Source organism: Motacilla alba, chromosome 4A (assembly GCF_015832195.1).
Source record: "Motacilla alba alba isolate MOTALB_02 chromosome 4A, Motacilla_alba_V1.0_pri, whole genome shotgun sequence".
Taxonomy (NCBI): domain Eukaryota; kingdom Metazoa; phylum Chordata; class Aves; order Passeriformes; family Motacillidae; genus Motacilla; species Motacilla alba.
Window position 1 is genome coordinate 17,819,615 of NC_052045.1, and position 22,096 is coordinate 17,841,710.

The 22,096-nt window shown below is 56.7% G+C and overlaps 3 protein-coding genes across 8 annotated transcripts; 2 read left to right on the top strand and 1 right to left on the bottom strand.

Annotated features, from left to right (window-relative positions):
- The first annotated feature begins 652 nt into the window (after positions 1-652).
- On the top strand, positions 653-6,258 carry GLA (galactosidase alpha). The gene is made up of 7 exons (XM_038164836.1): positions 653-857; positions 1,039-1,213; positions 1,394-1,571; positions 3,054-3,145; positions 4,000-4,161; positions 4,743-4,940; positions 5,110-6,258. Exons 1-7 carry the CDS (start codon positions 688-690, stop codon positions 5,371-5,373), a joined length of 1,239 nt encoding a protein of 412 aa, XP_038020764.1. The 5' UTR covers positions 653-687; the 3' UTR covers positions 5,374-6,258.
- Positions 6,259-7,214: 956 nt separating this feature from the next.
- On the bottom strand, positions 7,215-10,199 carry RPL36A (ribosomal protein L36a). The gene is made up of 5 exons (XM_038164839.1): positions 10,124-10,199; positions 9,787-9,892; positions 9,008-9,075; positions 7,367-7,489; positions 7,215-7,281 (listed from the first exon to the last, which is right to left on the bottom strand). The coding sequence occupies exons 1-5, from the start codon at positions 10,124-10,126 to the stop codon at positions 7,261-7,263; spliced, it is 321 nt and encodes a 106-aa protein (XP_038020767.1). The 5' UTR covers positions 10,127-10,199; the 3' UTR covers positions 7,215-7,260.
- Positions 10,200-10,895: 696 nt separating this feature from the next.
- BTK (Bruton tyrosine kinase) lies at positions 10,896-21,782 on the top strand. 6 transcript variants are annotated; one of them, XM_038164830.1, is made up of 19 exons: positions 10,896-11,408; positions 14,117-14,297; positions 14,459-14,557; positions 14,759-14,827; positions 15,360-15,441; positions 16,895-17,020; positions 17,130-17,197; positions 17,685-17,866; positions 18,166-18,228; positions 18,485-18,539; positions 18,868-18,950; positions 19,060-19,187; positions 19,318-19,392; positions 19,722-19,893; positions 20,160-20,376; positions 20,629-20,693; positions 21,146-21,264; positions 21,372-21,529; positions 21,645-21,782. In XM_038164830.1, the coding sequence occupies exons 1-19, from the start codon at positions 11,041-11,043 to the stop codon at positions 21,714-21,716; spliced, it is 2,382 nt and encodes a 793-aa protein (XP_038020758.1). In that variant the 5' UTR covers positions 10,896-11,040; the 3' UTR covers positions 21,717-21,782. The 6 variants fall into 6 exon arrangements, with proteins under 6 accessions (XP_038020758.1, XP_038020757.1, XP_038020759.1 ...); XM_038164829.1 differs by having other exon boundaries at positions 10,897-11,408; positions 16,895-17,023; XM_038164831.1 differs by having other exon boundaries at positions 11,109-11,217; positions 16,895-17,023.
- Positions 21,783-22,096: the final 314 nt, after the last annotated feature.

A 22,096-nucleotide genomic window follows, 5' to 3' on the forward strand; every position in this document is an offset into this window, starting at 1 on the left:
ACCCTTTCTGTGAAGAAATTACTCCTGATGTGCGACCTGAACCTCCCCTGGCACAGCCTGAGGTCCTGTCCCTGTCCCCGGGAGCAGAGCCTGACCCCACCCGGCTCCAGCCTCTGCCAGGGAGAGCGATAAGGACACTCCTGAGCCTCCTTGTCTCCAGGCTGAGCCCCCACACCCCCCTCAGCCTCTCCTCATGGGATCTGTGCTCCAGACCCTTCCCCAGCTTTATTCCTTCAGCAGCTCCTGTCCTTCCTGAGCGGAGGGGCCAGAGCTGGACACGGGTGTGGCCTCAGCAGTGCCCAGCACAGGGGGACAGTGCCCCGGTTCTGCTGGCCACTCTGTACTCCTGTACTCTGTACTCCTGCTGTACTGGCCAGGTGCCACCGGTCTCTCGGGCAGCTGGGCACGCTGCACACGGACGGTGCCGCCCCGGGCGCGGCTCCCCCGGCAGCTCCCGGCAGCGCCGGCACGGCCCGGCCGCCATGGGCCCGCCGTCTCGGTCACGTGACACCGCCCACGTGACCCGCCCCAGGGGGCGGGCCGATGCGCGCCTCGCCGCTCGGGATTGGCGGGGGGGCGGACGATGCCGCGCGGCGATTGGTTCCACGGTCAGCCCTGCCCGCCGTCTCCCCGAGGATTGGGCACGCGGGGTGTCAATCGGCGGCAGTCCCGCGGCGCGGCGCGGCGATGGCGGCCGCACGGTGGGTGCTGCGCTGGGTCGCGGCGGCGGCGGCCGCGGTGGCGGCGGCGCTGGCGCTGGACAACGGCCTGGCGCGGACACCGCCCATGGGCTGGCTGCACTGGGAGCGCTTCCTCTGCGGCACCGACTGCGCCGCCGAGCCGCGCCGCTGCGTCAGGTACCGCCGCGGGGCACGGGGAGCCCGGGGCAGCGCGGTCGCGGACAGCCGGCCCGCTGCTCCGGCCCCCGCTGCTCCTTCCCCGCGTGCCCCCTGCCCGCGCAGCCCCGCGGCTGTGCCGGTGCGAGACAGCAGACGTTCTCCGCTTTCTTTCCCGGTCGTGCGCCCTGGCCGTGCCCAGCGAGCAGCTGTTCGTGGAGATGGCTGACAGGATGGCTGCCGAGGGCTGGAGGGACGCCGGCTACGAGTTCATCTGCATCGACGACTGCTGGATGGCCCCGACGCGGGACGAGCGGGGCAGGCTGCAGGCGGACCCCAAACGGTTCCCCGGTGGGATCCGCAAGCTGGCCGATTACGTGAGTGCCACCGCGGCACGGTGGTGACCCAGCCTGGGAGCGGGGAGCTGGGTGGGCATCACCGCTGAGATAAGGCCCTGCCGGCCACAGTGGGGTTTGGCTTCCCTTGCTGCCCCAAATCCTCTTCCTCCTGCCTTGTGGCCGCCCCATCCCAGGGTCTGTTTGTGTCTGCACGCACAGGTCCACTCCAAGGGTCTGAAGCTGGGAATCTACAGCGATGTTGGGAGCAAGACGTGTGCTGGCTTCCCTGGCAGCTACAACCACTATGACCTGGATGCCCAGACATTTGCTTCCTGGGGTGTGGACCTGCTCAAGTTCGATGGCTGCAACTCTGACTCACTGGAGCTGCTGGCAGAAGGTAAGCATGGGCTCAAGGCAGCTATTCCCATGGGTGGGAATGTTCTGCAGGCAGCAGCAATTCTAGGCCCAGCATCAAGCTCCAGGGACTCGCTTTTCCCTGAGCATACTCATTTAAGGGACTTGCTTACAAAAGCAAATCCGAGGCTCTGTTTAAAGGCCAAGGTGTTGAATGTTGCTGTGTTAAGTGTTTTTACCTGCTCAGTCTCCTGGAGCTGTCCTTCAAGCACAGCTCAGAAAAGGAGCTCTCAGCCCAGAGCCTGGATGGGGCTGAGCACAGACACATCAGCTGTGTGCTCTGGGGGTGGCTGTGCTCCCTCAGCTGTTAACTCAGCACAGGCTTTGCCCTTCTGCAGGGCCTGTACCGGAGAGCCCAGAGCATTTCACACACTTAACCCTTAATCCCTTTGGTGGGGCCTTGTCAGCATGAATCAGCCTGAAGCTAGAACAGTTTGTGCCAGCCATGAAAGGAGCAGTTAGGAGGGCTTTTAACAGATGAAAATGAACGGAATTATGGCATAAAAATCCTACTGGGGTTTTCCTCTTAAAGCACACCAGTGTAAATACCACTTCAGAAGTGATTTGCACAAAGGCTGGCGAGCCAGCAGCTGAAAGCTCAGCAGCTCCCAGTGCTGAGGGGACTTGGCTACAGCCTCTTTTGAAGCACAGGCAACTCCCAGTGCCACAGAGTAGATTTATGGGAAGAACACTTTAACTTAGAGAGCTTTTTTCTCTTGACTGGGCTCTCTGGCTGCTGGCACAGTCAGCACCACCACGTTTGGCAGCAGGAGTCCTGCAGAAAGTCCTGTCTCTGCTTGGCAGGGAGAACCTGCCCAAGTGACAATGCCATCGAAGCCAGATGGTGGGGCATATGCCAACTGCCACAGACAGGAGCACAGCTCAGCACCCTGAGTGACAGCTGAGCTGAGAGCTCCTGCTGGATCATATGTGTAACCCAGATACAATCCAGCTGTACTGAAGCAGTTCCAGAGGAGAGAGCAGACTTTTCATTCCCTCTCTGCCAATTGGAAGGGACTTAACTGGGCTGTTTGGGGACAAGGACAGGAAAAACTAGAGCTTTTGCATTCCTGCCCAGTCCATATGGCGCAAGTGCCTCATTAGAACCTACTCCTACATCACCCAGCAAAGCTGCACTGCCTGATAGATACTGACTTGTGTTTCCTGGGTATTTAGAGGAAAAATGCCATACAGGAAAGCTTTTAATCTCTTCCCCTGGCTGTATGTTCAAAGGGATCAGCAGTCTTGGAGCGACAGCCTGCCCAAGCAAAGCTCTTGTCCTTGGGAGCAGGTGACCAGCTGCAGACTTTAAATTCCCCTGTTCTCCCTGTGGTGTCTCAACCACAAAAATGTGTTCAATCTTAATTTTGCAAGAGTTGAACTGAAACCTGAACCTGTGACATTGGCTTAGTTCTGCTGTGTGACCGAGGAGGTTGTGTAGCCTCTGTCTGTGCTCTTCCTTTAGGATACAAGCGCATGTCTCTGGCCCTGAACAAGACTGGAAGGAGCATTGTGTACTCCTGTGAGTGGCCTTTCTACTTGAGGCCTGTGCAGCAGGTAAGAAGTGCCTCCCAAGGTTTATCCGGGGGCTCAAGTGGGAAGAAGAGAAAAACATGTAAGATTGCTAAACAGCATCCTGAGAAACTTGCTGCTCTCTGTTCCTGCAGAGAACAAGGCTGTAAAATGGAAGAAAAAACCTTTTCTTCCAGAGCCCTGAAGCATTCCTAAACCATTGCTCTGCTGAAATAGATTCAGTAGGATTCTGCAGCATGAAGGCACAGCCCAGATGGAGCGTGCCAAGGAAACCACAGCATCCATCTGCTTCCTCTCTCCAAGGAGCCAAGCAACAAACCATTGGCAATGCAGACACACAGCCCAGCAGATAGCTCAGTGTAATTCCTCCTGGACACAGAGTGCTGCAGGCTCAGCCTTACAGACAGCTCTGGGCACCACGAGAGAGGCTTTGTGACATCCTCCACATTGTTCAGTGACAGATTTCTGCCAGCCAGGGTCTGTGACTGACACGTTGCCCTCCACCCACAGCTGGAATTAAATGCATTACTCACTAAAGGGTGTAAACCCAAGAAATAGCAATAATTACTGGGATATTACAGTTTAATCCCACTGGCCTTGTCAGACCTTCAGTAAAATTGTGAAAGAATTTTTTACCAGAGCTGGTGGTCACAACTGTTCTCCCAAGGGGAGCAATAGTGTTGTCTAGAACATGTCAGAGTGGAGTTACTGGCACAAAGCATTCAAGGGAATCAACATGCACTACATCATCCACATCGCTGGTGATGGAAGGGGTTACCCTGGCTCTCCCCCAAGCTACATTTGGTCCAGTCTAGCCTTGTTGACACTCCTGTTGTACAGCCATGTGCTCTGTCTAATCACACTCATTGTTCTGGCAGCCCAATTACACAGAGATCAAACAGTACTGCAATCACTGGAGGAACTTCTATGATGTCTATGACTCCTGGAGCAGCATCAGGAGTATCTTAGACTGGACAGCACTTCACCAGGACACCATTGTGAAGATAGCTGGGCCAGGGGGCTGGAATGATCCTGACATGGCAAGTACAGCAACACCCACCCCACTTGAAGCATCAGCAAAAAAACACCTTTCCTCAGCTGCGGGCTGAGAATGAGAAGGGAGAGAACTGGGAGAGAAACACTGGGGGGAAGGGCTCCGATGGGACCCTAGGATCAGGATCTTGGTGAGAAGGTCTGGGGTATAAAGGGAAAGAGAACTGCAGCTATGGATAGTACCAAGGAAGCACCATCTTTGTGTCATGCAGCCTCCGCAAGCAGTACCAGCTCAGAACACAGGTGTGGCATTGGGGGACAGTCTCCAAAGTGCTGATGTCCCACCAGAGTGAAAACCCCTGGGTGCCAGCACTGCACGAATCTGAATCCAAAAGCATTCTTAAACACTAGCTAGCCACTTAAGCTTTTTTCACTTCCACCAGGGACTCATCCTAAACTGCCACACAATCATGCCTTGCATTTCCCAACTGGCTGGTCCTGCTCCTGGCCCTCAGCCTATCTAGCCAGGCTCCAAAGAGAGGTCCCACCCTGTGATTTCCTGCTACTGGTGGCCCAGTTTGTCCTCAGCAGTTAGTGTTACCAGGCACTTTTTGTTTGTTTGTCATAGCTGGTGATTGGAAACTTTGGGCTGAGCTGGGACCAGTCGGTGACTCAGATGGCCATGTGGGCCATCATGGCCGCTCCCCTGTTCATGTCCAACGACCTGCGGCACATCAGTCCCGAGGCCAAGTGGCTGCTCCAGAACAGAGAGGTGATCGCCATCAACCAGGACCCACTGGGCAAGCAGGGATACCAGCTTTCCAAGGTACAGCAGGAGAGGGGGATTCAGAGTGGGGCACGGGAGGGATGGAGGGGTGCTCAGGGTTTGGGAGCAGGAGCCCATTTGTTCCTGAAGCCTGCTGAACAGACAGGCATGAAGAGCGCCACTTCAGCCTCCCGCAGCCTAAGCCCTGGGTCTGTTTTCTCCTTGGCAGGACAAGAACTTTCAGCTGTGGGAGCGGCCCCTGTCCGGCCGAGCCTACGCTGTAGCTGTGCTGAACCAGCAGGAGATTGGAGGACCCCAGAAGTTCACCTTCCCCCTCACCTTCCTGGGCAATGGGCTGGCCTGCAACCCAGCCTGCTCCATCCGACAGGTGCTGCCAGCCAGCAGGGACTGTGGTGTGTACAGCTGGATGTCCTCCCTGAGCGTGGAGGTGAACCCCACAGGCACTGTGCTGCTCAAAGTGCTGCCGCTATAGGCAGCACAAAGACCATCTTCTCCTAAGCCTTAGGCTCTGTCTGAACTTGTGGCAGGAAATTAATCTCCTTCTCCCAAGCAGGTGCCTTTCCTCTCAGGCATTCATTATCTGAACCTTCAGCGGAATGTGACAAATTGCCATCTCTCCATCATCAAGAGGTGACAGAGAAAGGGTGAACAGCAGAGCAGAGACCCTTTCCCTGGCATCTCACCCAGCTCCTCCTCCAAGGGGATGGAAGGCCTACAGCAGGGCAGCAGCTCCTGTTTACACCCACTGCCACTACCAAGCAAGGAAAGGCAAGGGATGCACAGGCAGCATCTTACAGCTGTCCTTGAGCATTTTAGGGACAATAAGGAAACATACCTTGGCCACCTTGCTCTCTTTTCCAGACGAGGGCGCACAGTCCAAGAAAAGCTGCTCCCACCCCCACTAATGAAACCAAACACTTCACTCAGAGCATGGACATGCACTTCCATCTTCTGACAACTCAGGGACTGACATGAACCGTTGCACTTCTTAGCAACTTTCTTGACAGCTGCTATCAGGCCTTAGGACTCAAGTTTTTGAGGGTTTCCCCTCATTCCAGGAATCTCTCACCAGTGGCCGTCACTTCCCTTTAGATGACAACTCCCTCTCCACCCTTCATACGGCCACTGGAGTGCCCTTTCTCCATGAATCCTGCCTCCCAGAAATCCCTGAGTGCTCGCTTCCCACTGCTGGCAGCAGCCTATAGGTGAATAACATGGGCTCTCCAAGACAGGAGATGGATAAGCACTTGAGCAACCACCATGTGCAAGTATATTGTCTTCTGACTACAATACAATCAGGACTTCTTGATTTGTTCTTCTGTGATTAAGCACTTTGATTAAAATCCCTTTAAAAGGCTATGCTTTTTCTTACTTGCAGTGTACAAGAGTACAGCATGGTATCTGAAATTAAGTCATGGTTTAGAAAACAGGCCAGTTTGTTCCAGTCATGTAAGTTTTTGTGAAATTTGTCACCAGAAACAGCACTCAGTGAAACTGATGTAATACAATCATACAGTCCACCCCACAGGCCAAAGCCACCACTGCCTACACAAATCTGAAAAGGCCATCACATCAGCCAATATTTAAGAAGCAAAAACACAGATTCCCTTACAGTTCAGTAACTGAGTGCTCTCAATCATGATGAAGATGTGAAGAGGGCATCTCTCCATCCTCCAGCTCCATTTCCACTACAGAAGTTGCCCGTAAGCATGAACTCTGCATTGCATTGCCAGCACCTGTTAACAGCAGACTTCCTACTCCGCAAATGTTCCTCTCTAGGGGGAAGCTGTCCTGGAGGCTGTCCCCACAATCTACCACACTCTTCACTGCTGTGCTTGGCCTTCCTCCTTCCAGGAAAATGCTGAGAGGAGCTAACAGCAGCTGGCCCAGGGGAAGGCAGCTGAGGCCTTCCATGTGCCAGGAGCAACCACCAGGGCATGGAGCTGTCCCTCACTCTCTGAGCTGCCACACCTAATGGCACCTGCCTAATTACCTAATTAGGGACCTGCCTAATGGGGCAGCTATCAAACCCACTGGCTGCTCCAAGGCCTTTGCTCCTCAGGGCAGTACAGCTGTTTGTAAAAAGGGGCCTACAGCCAGGTGCAGGGGCTGTTCAGGGGAGTGCACAAACAGAAGTCACTGGCACCCATTACCTCTTGGCAACAATAAAGAGATCCCAGCTACTGGCAGGGTTTTTACAAAAGCCAGGTCAAAAACTGGTCTGTTAAATGGTCCTGCAAGCAACACATCCCTGCTGAGCTGATGTACTCACAGCTCCCACCCCAAGAGAAAACACTTTAGGAAAAGCAAGGGATTGATCTAATTACTTTAATATGGTCCGTAGCGATGAGGACGATGCTCAGAACTGGATCACCTGGCCCTGTAAGAAGCAAGAGACAAGAGTGAGTTTATTCACCACTGAGTATTGCCCCCCCTTCTCAGCCACTCACAGAATACAAACTCACCTTTCTCTTCTTGTCTCCTCCCAGCTCAAAGTGCTTGCACCTCTTAATTGCCAGCATCCTCTTGGACCTGCAGTTGGGCTCCACACACTCCAGCCTCAGCACAATCTTCTTGGTGGTCTTGGCCTGGGAGGAGGAGGAGGGCGTTTCAATGAACCACACATCCCCAAGCAGACACACTCTCAGGGAGAACTTGCTCCCTGCACTCCCAACATTCAGTTTGTTCCCAAAGCACTGAGAGAGACTACAAACACAGTTAGGCTCCCTCTACTGAAAAGAAGGCAGTACTTTAAGGATCAGTATGGGAGCGAAGTGGATTGCTATCTTCACATAAAGGGCACTGGCAAAAGCATTCACTGAGGCAGGGCTGGTTCCTGCAGGGATCAGCCATGCTGGAGAAATCTGTTCCACTGAACAGCAAGAAACTCACACTTTTACAGTGTGGGAGCAGAGACCACCAGTGCTCAGGAGAAATCCAGAAGAAAAATGGGCAAAAGAAACACCTGGAAGCAACACCGCTGGAAAATTCTCCCTGGAAGGAGCAGTGACACAACAGGCTCAGTGCAGACCTGCAGCTACTCAGAAGTTGGATGGAACCTGAAAGACTGTAGAGGGAAGAATCCAAAGCTGGGAGGCTGCTGTAGCAGCTGGACAGGGCTGTAACCACCAGCTAAAAACCTCAGCGAAGCATCCATACAATGCTGACTGGGAAAAAACAGAAATGAGAACTGCAATGTACAGGTAGAGAGTGCCAGCAATGCAGCTGCTTGGTGTACCCTGCTTGCAGAAGCATTTTCTGTGAGGTCTCCCCACTTCCTGGCACAAAGTCAACTTGAAAACCTGCTGCCTCATTTTTCCTTCTTGCTGGAAGACTTCCTGTACACCTCCAGCAGGACACCAGTGCTTCCCAGCAACAAGCCAAGCAGCTCCATGGGCATAACTAAGTAATTCAGACAGTAACAAATCCACCCACTGGGGTTTGCTTCCCTGCTGTAAATACCACACCAAGCAAGCAGACAGCTCCTTTCCCCTTGCCAAGCCTTTCCCCTTGGGCAAGCAGTGAAGGAAACGTTCTCTTCACTGTAAATATCCCTCCCAGAAAGACCCCACTCCCCTGCAGCACCAAAGCTGCTCTGCAAACACAGCCCAAGTCACCCTACAAAAGAGGAGCACCTCCATGAGACAGCACAGCAAGGAGATGAGGCACGTACTTGATGGGAGCTTGCAAGGGAGACGGAGAAGAACTTTTTACAAGAGCCCAGAGTGACAGGGCGGTGGGCAACGGCTTCACACTGACAGAGATTTAGACCAGAGAGCAGGAAGAAATTCTTCCCTGTGAGGTGGGGTGGCCCTGGCACAGGTTTCCCAGAGAAACTGTGGCTGCCCCATCCCTGGCAGTGTCCCAGGCCAGGCTGGATGGGCCTTGGAACAGCCTGGGATAGTGGAAGGTGTCCCTGCCCATGGCAGGGGGCTGGAGCAAGACAGTCCTTTCCAACCCAAGGCATTCTGTGATGAGGAGGGGACACCTGCACTGCCAGCACAGCACTGCCCTAACACAGCCAGAGCAGAGCACTGAGGAACCCTCCCTCAGCTGGGCATGGGCTGCCAAGGAAGTTCCTGTTCCTGAGGAGCAAACCCACTCACCTTTTTACGGAAGATGGGCTTTGTCTGGCCCCCGTATCCGCTCTGCTTCCGATCGTAGCGCCTTTTTCCTGCGGGAAGAACGGCTCTGGTCAGGCAACAACCGAGGAGTTGCTCCAAGCACAACTGGCACAGCCTAAATCCCAGCACAGCTCAGCCTGGCCCTGCACAGCCCAGCAGAACCAGTGCCACGGCTCTTGTGCTGTCCCCAAAAGGGGAATCTTCCCCTCACTGGGCACCCAACAGACACAAGGTCAAGGCTCTTGATTTATTCGGAGTTCTGTGCAAAGGGTGATTCATGATAAATCCTCAAAGCCAGCACACAAAGGGCCAAAAACTTTTATGCAGTCCTGTTCAGGTGGTATTTGCATAATTAATCCACATCACTACTGGCAGAGCTACCACTGGATTCACCTTCTTTCACCTGGACTTGAAGGCCCAGCACATTTTAAACCCACAGCAGGGCTCTCCCTCGGGCTGGCCAGCCTGGGCTCCAGTTGTGCTTTCACAGCCAGCCAGATTCACCCAGAGCACATTCCCTAATTACCTAAACACTTCTACACGACAACCATCCGAAACTGCTTTGGGCTAACACGTCCTTAGTCTCTCTCCCTTTGTGATATTTTTTCTAGTTCCCTTTACTCTACAGCACATCCTTTTAGGCCAAGCTGTCCTCCCCAGCCGTACAAATGTTCCCAATCTACACCACCCGTGCAGGGCACACGACACCCGTACCGCACGCAGCTGCCCTGGGCCGCGGCCCGGAGCGAGCCCGTGCTCACCCTGCGCGTAGAGCGAGTCCTTCCCCTTCTTGTACTGCGTGACCTTGTGCGGCTGGTGCTTCCCGCACTTCTTGCAGTAGGTCCGGCGGGTTTTCGGCACGTTCACCTGGAGGAGAAGGAGAGGAGCCGGTCACGGCCGCTGCGCATACGCCACATCCCGCTTCGAAGGCCCCGCTCCCGCCCTTCCCTCGGGCCCTGCGCTGCCATCCGGGGATGGGGAAGCCCCGCGCCAGCCTGGCCTCCCAGCACGCACCCATGGCAGCGGAGGGAGCCCGGGCGCGGCGCAGCCGCGGGGCGGATGCCGGCGGATGGAGCCCGGCCCAGCCCCAGCACTCACCATGTTGGCGGCGGCGGCCCGGAGAGGAGGCGCTGACCGGAAGCGGAAGGGAATGTGAGCCGGCGGCCATAGAGAGGAGCGCGCAGGGGCGCGCAGGGCACGGCGCCCCTGGCGGCGGGAGGACAGCAGCCGTGGCAGGGAGGGTGGGTCCGGGACCGGGGGGTGAGGGGTGCGCGCCTGGGGTCTGCAGGTGACATCCCGGTGTTTGGAAGACAAACTAAGTGTCAATAGAATTCATTGTTAAGGTGTAGGGCGTGACATGTTTCAGCGATCTCAGACCGGGGTGGAAGTTAACGAGGCTTGGGAAGAAGGATTTACCACTGATAGCGGGCACAGAGAATGCAGAATTTAGGAGCACAAGAACGACTGGCAGAACTCTCAAGACAAGGATGTAAGTGGCAAAGCTAACTCAACAGCTGTGCTGAATCAGCTCTGAGTGGATAAGAGAGATTCCATATCACAACACCAACTCACGGGCCACCGAGCCAAGAAACCCACTGACCTGAACGAAGGAGAAGACTGAACATATGGCCTAATTAACAAAGGAATTGAGGAAATAATTTAAAACTACAAGATAGAGTACTAATGAATGATGTAATATGTAGCCAATGAAGATTAATGTTTTCATTTTCTAAAATGTATAAACAGGGAAAAATTTTGATAGTCGCTCTGCTGGCTTTGTGAATTTGCCACCAAAACGTCTTTCCACACAGAACTCTAAATAAAAATACCTCGGTTCTGTGTGGGGATCAGCCCCATGGGGTGAAAAAACCATTCTGGGACAACATAGGGGTGGTCAGCCAGCTCATTCATGGGTGGTCATCTGGCACCGCCCGGAGCCCGGGCAGGCTCCGGCCCCGGCCGCTGGCCTGGCGACCCCACGGCAATGGCCCCGCTGTCTGCAGGAGGAAACACAAATGCTGCCTTTGAGTCACAAAACGAAAAAAGGGGAACCGAAAGGGTGGGGTTGGCCGGCCCCGTCCTTCCTCCCTGCGCACCCTGCCGTCTCTCCTCGTCCCTGCCGCCACAGCCAGCCCAAGCGCCGGGGTGGGCGCGGCGGGGCCCGGCTGGCCGGAGCGGCGGCGGGACGGTCGGTGAGTGAGGAGCCCCGGGAGCCACGGCCGGGGCAGCGCTGCCTCGGGGCTCCTGGGCACCGATGGGGCCCTGCTGATGTGGCTGTGGGACAGCCGGGTGGCGGGAGGCTCCATGTGGCCCGTGCTGGCGGCCTCACACCTCTGCCGGGCTCCGTGAGGGCGGGAGAGCCGCGCTGGGCGCAGGACACACGGTGGGTGAGCCGAGCCGGGAGGGCTCTGCCGGGGCCCACAGGCTGAGCAGTTCCAAGCAGGTGGCGTGTGACCCTGTCACCTGGCCGTGGGGCTGCGGGGTGCAGTGGACAGGGAGGCGGAGGGGGTGCCAGGGGCTGCAGGCTGTGCCGGAGCAGGGAATCACGGCGGTGCGAGGGTGCCAGGGCTGCCAAGAGCAGGGTTGGGGTTCTGCCAGTGTCTTTGGCCATTCCTCCCCTGTGCTCTTCGCAGTGGGCGCTGCTGGGGTGCAGCTCTGGGTTTGCTCAGGAGTCTCTGCCGTGCAGGAGGTTTCCCCTCTGTCCCTCCCATCATTTTTGACACCCTCGGGGCTCAACCTGAAACATGAGAGCTGTGAAGTTTGTCACTCTGTCACCCTTCCCTCTTGTCCCAGGCATGCCAGGTCCCTGCCAGCCCCACATCAGAGCTTGTCTGTGGAGGAGGGGTGGCCCCGGGATCTGGTGGGACACAGTGTGCAGTGGCATGAGGCCAGCAGCGTGTGCCAGGCCTGGTGGTGATCTCAGAGCACGCTGGGCAGAGGTGCGAGCATGGCAGGAAGTCACACTGGCTGGAGGGGGGGACACAGGACATGCTTCCACACACCCACTCGTCACTGCTGTCACAGCACAGCAGTGGTGGCTGTGGGGCTGAGCCCTGTGGGGTACCCACCACGCCAAGACAGGCAGTGCTGGACACAGGGAGGCTGTGCCATGATGGAGCATAACAGCCTTCTGAGACACTCGTCGTCCTTTCCCCTCTGGCAATTCCCTCCAGAGGACACAGTGAGGACGTGTCCCACCTGCCTGGCACTGCTGGCCATGACCCCGCTGCTGTGTCTCCAGGTAAAGCTGGAGGGAGCTGGCACTGCAGTTGGGATGGGCTGGAGCCCAGGGCCCCTCTGCTCAGCCCTGTGTCTGTGCCAGGGAGGGCAGTGGGAGCTGTCCTGCTCTTGGGACACAGGATCAGCAGCCACACTTGATAAGTAGGGAAAATGAGGCACAGGGCTACAGGGTGGTTCTGGGGTCACTCTGGGCTCATCCACCACCCTGCCAACAGTCTGGGGGTCAAGGGGGGCACACCAGACACCTGCAGGGACCCCAGATCCCTCCTCCGGAGGCCTCAGTCAGCACACTACTGTTTTTTCTGAAAGACTCTGATGACTAATTTTTTTTTAAGTTGGGCTTTTTTTGACCACCCAAACAAGCTGGAAAGGTCTGAGCCATAAGAGCCACAAGGAGGGAAGAGGGAAGCCTGGGAGAGGGAATCCTGCTTGTCCCCAGCCTCTCTGGGGACTGTGGGGCAGGGTCAGTGCTGCAGCAGCAGGAGCTGTGTTGGGAGGGTCTGGGCATCTGCTCCTTGTCCCCAAGCTGGGGCTTGCCCTGGAGAGAGGTACAGTGTGTGGGACTGGGTGCTGGCATCTTTGTTCCCCACCTGACCATGCTGTAAGTGAGCCAATGCCCATCTCCTGTGTGTGGAGAATGGATGGAATAATCAGCTGGGGAATTGGGGGCTGAACCCCTGTTTCTGGTCCACCTCTGAGCCTCCCCGAGGAGATGAGCTGTGGGGAGCAGGGGAGAAAAACAGCTTCTCCCAGGTTACTTTCCAAAGCTGTGCTTATAGGAGGAAAAAAGGGAACAAGGTGAGGGTGAAGGGGAAGCAGGGACTGTAGGTGGTCAGGCAGGAGACAGGAGCTGGGCTCCAGAGGATCACAGCTCAGCAGGGGCTCCACACAGCTCACTCATCAGCTCCCCAGACTGCAGTCAGGTGCTGGTCACAGCCCACAGCTCCAGCCACGTGGCTCTCAGGGGTGCTGGGCCCACCTGGGGGTCACAGTTCCTGGGTACAGCATGGAGGGATGGGGTGAGATGCACGGGCTGCTCCAAGAGATGCGCCAGGGCAATTTCCAGTCCCTAAAGGCTGGGCAGCAGTGGGCTCTCCTGAGCCCTTTCATGCACTGCCCTTCCCAGAGAGGCTCAGGGGAGCTTTGCTGATGGCTGGGGGAGGATTTAACCCCTCTGCCTGCTGGCTGGAGGCAGCCCTTCAAGCCTGACCACTGATAAGTTCTGCTCAGAGGGGAGGAAGGGGAGTGAGCTCCATCCCTGCACTCCTGCAGGCTCCATGGACACACAGGGGAAGGATGACTTTGGGGCTACTCCGTGCTCTTGGCAGCACTGTGACTTTTCAGGGCCAGGCCCTACACGCAGCTTTTTAGGGACTGGTCTCCCGTGACCAACCCTTACCCGCTGCCAAGTCAGCACGTCCCCAGCACGAAGAGGCTGCGGTGGGGCAGGAGGAAACAGCCCACACAGGCTCACATGCACAGAGCGGAGGGGAGGAGCGCCTGCGGGGTGTCACGGCTGCTCCGCGCTCCTCCCCGGGGCTCCAAGCTTCCCCCGTTCCTCTCTTTCTCCAGCTCTCTGTCCATCTTGCATATCCCGGGGGCCTCTTCAGCAGGACAACGAGCCATCGGGGTGGTGGCTTGGTCTGCAGGCTGGTGTGGGAGAGGGGCCAGGAGAGGTCACATCACAAACAACCCACACTGACCTGCCCACACCCTTGTGCAGCTGCTTCCCCCTGCTGTGGGGGTCCCAGCACCCCCTGTCTGCCCTTGGGGCAAGGCGAGAGTGCGCTGAGTGAGGTCCAGCAGGTTTTGGGCTGAGCGAGCGCCGTGTCAGCATTGTCTTGCCCACAGCAAGCTGGTGAGCGCAGCACGGGGGAGACCAGGGGTTGACATGGCCAGTGTCATCCTGGAGAGCATCTTCTTGAAACGCTCGCAGCAGAAGAAGAAAACATCTCCCCTCAACTTCAAGAAGCGCCTGTTCCTGCTGACGGAGAGCAAGCTGTCCTACTACGAGTATGACTTTGAGCGGGGGGTGAGTCTGCAGCCACAGGGGCTGTGCCATGCCAGTGCCCAGGGGTCACCAGCTGTCCCTTGCCAGCACGTAGCCCAGGGAGTTGGACAGGGAGAGGGGCTGGTTTGAGTCTCTCCAGGTCTCCACTTGGTGACCATTTGAACCAAGACTGTCTCTTGCAGCGCCGGGGCAGTAAAAAGGGCTCCGTGGACATTGAGAAGATCACCTGTGTGGAGACAGTGGCACCTGAAAACAACCCTCCCCCTGAGCGACAGGTCCCGGTGAGGAGAGTCCCTGGGGTGGTGGCACTGGGGGACAACCCTGCTTGGCGTGGGGGGGCTCTGTCCACACCATACCAGGGGTCTAGCTTGACGCAGAGCAAGGGGTTTCCAAAAGCTGTGGGCCTGCTTCAGAGGAGATGGAGCTGCTCAGAGCAGCTGAGCAACAGGATGCCAGCATCCATCTCTGCCTCTCTCTTCCAGAGGAAGGGGGAGGACTACAACAACATGGAGCAGATCTCAATCATCGAACGGTTCCCCTACCCCTTCCAGGTGAGTTTTCACTGTACCCTCTTGGCTGGTTCATTCTGCCTGGTGGCAGGTCCTGAGGGGAGGACCCCACAGGGGCCTGGGGTCAGACATGGCATCACTGCCCTAGTGCCAGGTGTCACTCAGCTGCTTGGAGACACTCTGCTGCTGTCCACACAGCATGGGACAGCCAGGTGAGCTTCTTTGAGCCCCAAGCCAGCTCAGCTCCATTTAAGATGGAAACCTTCTGAGCTCTGTCCTGCCCCTTTCAGTCCCCTGGCTGATGCTGGAGGGATGCTGGCTGCACGCTCAGCCCCCAGCCCAGCTGCCTGCCCTGCTGGCACCCAGTGCACCCCCGGCACACCGAAAGTCAAAGAAGGAAGTGGAAAGTCTCGGGGGAGGGGGCTTATTTTTAACCTCTTTGTCACGGTCCCGCGAGCACCGTGCGGGGCCAGCAGACACCGGCGGGGCTGGCTCGGGGTGGCCACAAGGCTCGGCTCTGCCCGTGCCTGCCGTGAGAGCCCTGCCCGCGGTACTGAGCTGAATGTTCCTGCAGGTGGTCTATGACGAGGGCCCCCTGTACATCTTCTCCCCGACGGAGGAGCTGCGCAAGCGCTGGATCCATCAGCTGAAGAGCGGTGAGTGCGGGCGCTCTGCGGCTCCCTTGGGCAGCCAGCACGGGCACAGCTGTGCCTGTGCCTGGCCCACAGTGCAGGCTCCCAGGGCTCACTGGCTCATGGTTACCTGGCCCATGTCTGAGGAATAGCAAGCTGCTCCTGCCTGGGCAGGTGGACGCTGTCCCCCTCTGCAGCACCACAGCTACCTCGGCTGACGCTCCTTGCCTTCTCACAAACCTGCTCCAAAGCAGCTCAAGCAGGCTCAGAAATCGTTGAGGGCAAGAGGAAATAGCAGATGTGGCCATACAGCTGTGCTGCCTTGGCATGTGAGAGTTGGGTGCCCAGTGCTTTAGGAAACATGGACCACAAGCCTCCTGGGAGCCAGGGAGTATCTTCCCCAAACCACCTCAAACCGCCTTGCTCAGTGCTAATGCTCAGAGCTGGGTGGGTGCTCCCTCCTCGAGCTGGGAGTGTGTTGCAGCAGCACTGAGCAAGGCTTGAGGTGGTTTGGGGAAGATACTCCCTGCCAAGGGGCTCCGACCACCCAAAATCTGCTGGAGCTGCCTGTATGTGCCTCCTGGCACATGTGTGTGTGTCTTTCTGTGGCTTTGTGCTGGCAGGGTGGGATTAGCTGCTTGAGTTGACACGGGGAAGTTGGCTCGAGCGAGGCGGAAGAGGGGCAGGCTGATAACGGGGAAGTCAGTTATCTCACAAGAGCCCCAGCAGAGCAGCCAGTCCTCTCCCCACTTCCCTGCTGAGGGAGGAGGGTTGCTCTGACAGCTCAAGCTAGTGTAGAATCCAGAGGGAGAGAAAATGCTGCCTTTTTGCTGACAGGATGTCCTCCTTTTATTCTACCAGAGAACGGGCTCTCTGCACCCTGTGCAGCTGCTGGGCCAGCCCCAGGCTGTCAGCAGTGTTTAGGCACATCCAATTGTCCCTCTAACTTGGGAAGAAGTATGAGGAAGTTGGTCAGCCTGCCTGGCAAGGGAATATTCTCCCTGCCAGGGAAGTCTCTGAACTGGCACAGGGTGGTGGCAGTGCCCTCCTCTTCCCATGGAAAAGCCAGGCACAGCACTGGCCTCCCACCCCACTTCTGGGACAAAAAGGGCTCAAAAGAGCTGTGAACCATGGGCCAGAGCAGCCTGGGGGTTATTGGATAGTTTGGCTGGCAGAAAAGCCAGGTCCTTCTGTGACTGGCTCCAAGCATGCTCATGCCCCTTTGCAGAGCCGCTCAAAAGCTTAAATCAGATGTGAGAGCCAAGCCTGGCCCTTCCCTGTGGCACAGGAATTGCCTAGCCACGGCACTGAAACAAGAGTGGTAAGCTGAGGGAAACCTGAACATCAGGGGACTGCAGCACAGCTGAGAGGAAATGATTTAATGCAGCTGACCACTTGCACTCAGGGAGCAGAGAGCTCTTGCAGCAGGCTGGGGACAGAGCCCTGGGTCACACACGTCTTCCCTCCTCTGCCACAGTGATTCGGTACAACAGCGACCTGGTCCAGAAGTACCACCCCTGCTTCTGGATCGACGGCCAGTACCTGTGCTGCTCCCAGACAGCCAAGAATGCCATGGGCTGCCGGATTCTGGAGAGCAGGAATGGCAGTAAGGCACCAGGCACCCTCCCGCTGCCTTGTCCCCCTGCCCTGGGGACCACTGTAGCACAGAGCCAGGGATCTTTTCTCACCTTAGCCCCTCCTCTGTTCTGAAGGTTTAAAAGTCGGGCGGTCGCATCGCAAGACAAAGAAGCCCCTTCCCCCAACTCCTGAGGAGGACCAGGTAAAGGCCAATGTCAGGGTTAGCTCCAAAGTGTTGGAGAAAAGATCTACCCGGAAAAAGGCAACATGTTCAATGACTGCTCAGAGATGCACAGGCCAGGACTCTGCTCTGGGGAGGGAGGTCAAGATAGTGACCTAAGGGAGAAGGAGCTTGAAGCAGGGGATAGAGCCCAAAGGCCTATAGGGAAGTCAAATGATCTCAATCCTGAGGTTTCTCAGGGCACCTGAGAGATTAAAGCCCCAATGTAGGCTGGAGAAGTCACAGGTTAAGCCAAAAGGTAAAGAGAAAACACTTACCTTTTTGTGGAGATGGGGAAAAATATTTTGATAAAAAGTCCAGGGAGAGAAAATGGATGTTCATGTGGGAGCTGAGACAAATACTGCACTGACCTTGCCTGAGATCACTGCCCTCCAGGCCTGGGAAGGGTCTCACATGATGTGTGTGCCAGCCTGACTGTGTCCCACGCTCTCCCTCTCCCTGTGGGAAGATGGTGATGAAGCCTCTGCCTCCTGAGCCAGCCCCCAGCACAGCAGGGGAGATGAAGAAGGTGGTGGCCCTCTACAACTACGAGCCCATGAACGCGCAGGACCTGCAGCTGCACAAGGGTGAGGAGTACTTCATCCTGGAGGAGAGCCACCTGCCCTGGTGGAAAGCCCTGGACAAGAATGGGTGAGAGCTCCCACTGCCCGTGGCCGTGGCTCTGCAGTGCTGCCCTGCCCTGGTGCTCAGGCACTGGTGGGCAAACACACCCCTTGGGCACCCCATGGGTGAGGACAGGCTGCCTGCCCACCCGTGGGCTGCCCTGGGGAGGAGGGGAAGGAGGCTGAAACCTCCTCTGTGGTGTCAGCCCTCCCCAGATGGGTTTGTACCGAAGTTTTTGAGCCCATTTCTACTCAGCCTTCTGAGACAGAAATATCCTTTCCCCTTGGCCTCTTCCATCAGAGTGTGACCAGCCCTTTTCTCTGCAGGAGGGAAGGATACATCCCCAGCAACTACGTCACTGAAACCAGAAATTCCCTGGAGATCTTTGAGTAAGAGAGGGCACAGGCACCTGGCGAGTTGCACTTGGTTGGAGACATTTTCCATTTGGTTGTTACCCTACATAGCCCGTGAGCCCAGCCTGGCTGGGTCGTTTTCCCTCTTCCACATCCTCTGACAGCCTCCAGCCCCTGACAGCCATTCCTACCCTGCTCTCTGCACTGCCTGTCCTGGCTGGGCCAGGGTCAGCCTGGGCTGGGGACAGAGGTGGCTGTGGAGATCTCCCTGATGGCTGTGTTCCTGTTCCAGGTGGTACTCAAAGAATATCACTCGGAGCCAAGCGGAGCAACTGCTGAAACAGGAGGTAAGGGTTGCCTCCTGAGGCTGGGTCTGTTCTACACCAGCCCTCCATGGGCTGTTCTCACATTGTGTCCAGCATGGGACCAACCCTGGCTTTTCTGGGAGACGAGTGTTGCCCCAACAGCCTCAGGAACCTTCCCTATCCCAGTGTGAGCTCCTCCAGGCAGCCACTTCAGGAGATTGCCTCCCAGGCAGGGACTGGAAGTAGGATTCCTCTGACTCACTGCATCCTTTTCAGCCATGCTGTGATCTTCACTCTCTTCAAGTTTTGCCTGTTACAGTCACACACAGTCCCCACAAACACCCAGTGCCCTTTCCCCTTTCTGTTTTAGGGTAAAGAAGGGGGCTTCATTGTCCGAGATTCCACCAGCAAGACAGGGAAATACACTGTCTCCGTCTATGCCAAGTCCTCTGCGTAAGTGGCTCTAAGAACAGCTTGTTCCTCCCTCAGAGGGCCCCTCCAGGCACCCCTCACCCTCTGCCTCTCCTCCCCATGGCACTGACCTCATGGTCTCCCTCTCCAGAGACCCCCAAGGCATGATCCGCCACTATGTTGTCTGCTGCACCCCCCAGAATCAGTATTACCTGGCAGAAAAACACCTCTTCAACAGCATCCCAGAGCTCATCACCTACCACCAGCACAACTCTGCAGGTCAGTGTTCTGGAGTCAGAGTGAAGCCAGCAGTGTTTGCTCTGGCACCATGGCATCCCCACCTTCCTGCTCCAAAGGCAGGAGTTGTGTTCTCTGCTGGAATGTGGCAATCTCTGCTGCTGTGTTTCAGGGCTCATATCCCGACTGAAGTACCCCGTGTCTCAGCACAAGAAAAGTGCTCCTTCCACAGCTGGCCTTGGCTATGGTAAGCCAGCCTGGGCTACCTCGCAGTTCCCTGGTTAAAGGGTTTGTTTCTGCTGGCAGCAACCTTCCCAGGCTGGGATCCTGGCTGTCCCATGGCTCGTAGCCTTCCCAGGAGCCACTTCCCAGCTGCCCTCTGGTGACAGTATTGACCTAAAGACCCCACAAGCTGCCTTGCTCCCATCGCCTGGAGTTACAGGTCTCAGATTTTGTGGATGATTTTTCAGGCAGCAAATGCTTGTGAGCTTTTCTTTGGCTTGCTAGATCGGATGACTGGGAGCACCGTGCAGGGAGATCACCTGTACCCACATTACACTCACACTCTTGTCCTAGGGTCGTGGGAGATTGACCCCAAGGATCTGACCTTCCTGAAGGAACTCGGGACAGGGCAGTTTGGCGTGGTGAAGTACGGGAAATGGAGAGGCCAGTACAACGTTGCCATCAAGATGATCAGGGAGGGCTCCATGTCAGAGGACGAGTTTATTGACGAAGCCAAAGTCATGATGTAAGTGGTGAGCACCATGCACGGCAGTGCTGGATGCTCCTTGCCAGAATGGTTGCACTCCTGGGAGGTGTGGAGGGACAGTCTTGGGCAGTCCCATACTCTGCAAAATGCATCCAAGATCCCACTCATTTTGTGCTGATTCCTTTGTGAGGTTTTTCCACTGTCAGCTGGGCCAGAAGCACCTTCCCTTCCCAAACTCCTCCTTCTTCACTTCCTTTGCTCCCTGGCTTTGTAGATGCTCAGAATTGGCTTTGTCCCCAACACAGGAACCTGTCTCACGAGAAGCTGGTGCAGCTCTATGGGGTCTGCACTAAGCAGCGTCCCATCTTCATCATCACCGAGTACATGGCCAACGGCTGTCTCCTGAACTTCCTGAGGGAAACACGGCAGCGCTTCCAGCCTGCCGAGCTGCTGGAGATGTGCAAGGATGTCTGTGAAGCTATGGAGTACCTGGAATCCATGCAGTTCCTGCACAGAGACCTGGTAGGGCTCTGGCTGCTTTGTTCAGGCAAAATCCCACCGGGGAAGTCACCCCTACATAGATAAATAGGATGCTTGGAGGCCTCGGTTGCTCTCTGCTGAGGGCTTTCTAGCTTGCTCCAGTCCAGGTGAACTTGCAGGACAAAGTGAGGGGCAGTGTTCGGTGGGTGGGGATGAGATGAAGTTCACCTGCTACAGGGGGATGGGAGAGACAAGAGCAGGTGGAAGTAACTGCCTCTACCTCTCCATTCACAGGCTGCCCGAAACTGTTTGGTGAATGACCAAGGAATTGTGAAAGTGTCAGATTTTGGTCTTTCCAGGTCTGGTAGATGTGTCTGTGTTGCTTTCCTGTCTCAGTTCCCCATCTCCTCCTTCCATCAATTCTACATTTTAGTCTTTGTCCCCACCACCCTCCAGCTCTGCTTTACCATTGTCTTCTACCCATTTCATCTGCTTGGCTCAACCTTCTGCCTCTCCACTTTCCACCATCCCTTTCTTACTTTCCCTGGCCCTTTCCTCCCCCCCTGTATCTTCTTTCCCACCCCCAGGTCTCCTGGCTGCAGCTTTCTCTCCACATCCCCTTTTTGCTGTGCTTCCATGTCAGCAAATCTCTTCTGCAATCCTGGCTAACACGCACTTACTGCTGAAACGCATGCAGAGCTGCAGCCTCTGCTCATTCTGAGCTGCCCATTCCCTTCGGGCTTGGTCAGTTGTGTGGAGGAGGGAAATGTGAAATCCAAGTGAGGCACCCCGATCCATTTTCCTGCTGCAGGTACGTGCTAGATGACGAGTACACAAGCTCCATGGGGTCCAAGTTTCCAGTGCGGTGGTCTCCTCCTGAAGTGCTGCTGTACAGCAAGTTCAGCAGCAAGTCTGACGTCTGGTCCTTTGGTAAGGGCACAGCATTGGTGATTTGGAGGTTGGGAACTCCTTTGCAAACCAGGTGCAGGCACAGGTGCTCCAGTGCCATGAGCTCTCCCTGCTGTTCCCCCCAACAGGCGTCCTGATGTGGGAAGTTTTCTCCCTGGGAAAGATGCCTTACGAGAGGTTTAACAACAGCGAGACAACCGAGCACGTCATCCAAGGCCTGCGCCTGTACCGGCCGCAGGCGGCTTCGGAGCGGGTCTATGCCATCATGTACAGCTGCTGGCACGAGGTGAGTGGCTGTCACCCCTGGTGACACCTCCGGCCACCCTGGCGGGCTGATGGGGCTCCCCGGGCATGGCTGGGGCAGACACGGGCTCCAGCCAGGGTCCCCTCTCGCCCCACAGAAGCCTGAGGAGCGCCCCACCTTCACCGTGCTGCTGAGCAGCATCCTGGACATCGCTGATGAGGAGTGCTGACCGCGGGCACTGCCCGCTGACCCTGCCCAGCGCTGCCGCTGCCCAGCGGGACACACCCGCACACGGCTGGCACAGTTGTCATGGACACGGCACGGGCGTGCAGGAGCCTGGGGGACCCCCATGGCTGCGCCCACAGCTCCATCACATGCTCAGAGCTTCATCACATCCCTGGAGCTCCATCACCACCTCAGAACTTCATCACATCCCCAGAACTCCATCAGCGCCTTGGAGCTCCATCACATGCTCAGAGCTCTGTCACACCCTGGAGCTCCATCGCATCCCTGGAGCCCCATCACCGCCCTGGAGCTCCATCGCATCCCTGGAGCCCCATCACACCCCTGGAGCTCCATCACACCCCTGGAGCCCCATCACCGCCCTGG

Coding starts and splice junctions, on each gene's coding strand:
- GLA (XM_038164836.1), top strand. CDS start 688: ATGGCGGCCGCACGGTGGGTGCTGCGCTGGGTCGCGGCGGCGGCGGCC. Junction 1,214..1,393: donor TCCGCAAGCTGGCCGATTAC/GTGAGTGCCACC, acceptor CTGCACGCACAG/GTCCACTCCAAGGGTCTGAA. Junction 3,146..3,999: donor ACTTGAGGCCTGTGCAGCAG/GTAAGAAGTGCC, acceptor TTGTTCTGGCAG/CCCAATTACACAGAGATCAA.
- RPL36A (XM_038164839.1), bottom strand. Junction 7,490..9,007: donor AGCCCATCTTCCGTAAAAAG/GTGAGTGGGTTT, acceptor TCCTCCTCCCAG/GCCAAGACCACCAAGAAGAT. Junction 7,282..7,366: donor GAGGAGACAAGAAGAGAAAG/GTGAGTTTGTAT, acceptor TGCTTCTTACAG/GGCCAGGTGATCCAGTTCTG.
- BTK (XM_038164829.1), top strand. CDS start 11,041: ATGCTGCCTTTGAGTCACAAAACGAAAAAAGGGGAACCGAAAGGGTGG. Junction 18,951..19,059: donor GTCTATGCCAAGTCCTCTGC/GTAAGTGGCTCT, acceptor CTCCCTCTCCAG/AGACCCCCAAGGCATGATCC. Junction 19,894..20,159: donor GACGAAGCCAAAGTCATGAT/GTAAGTGGTGAG, acceptor TCCCCAACACAG/GAACCTGTCTCACGAGAAGC.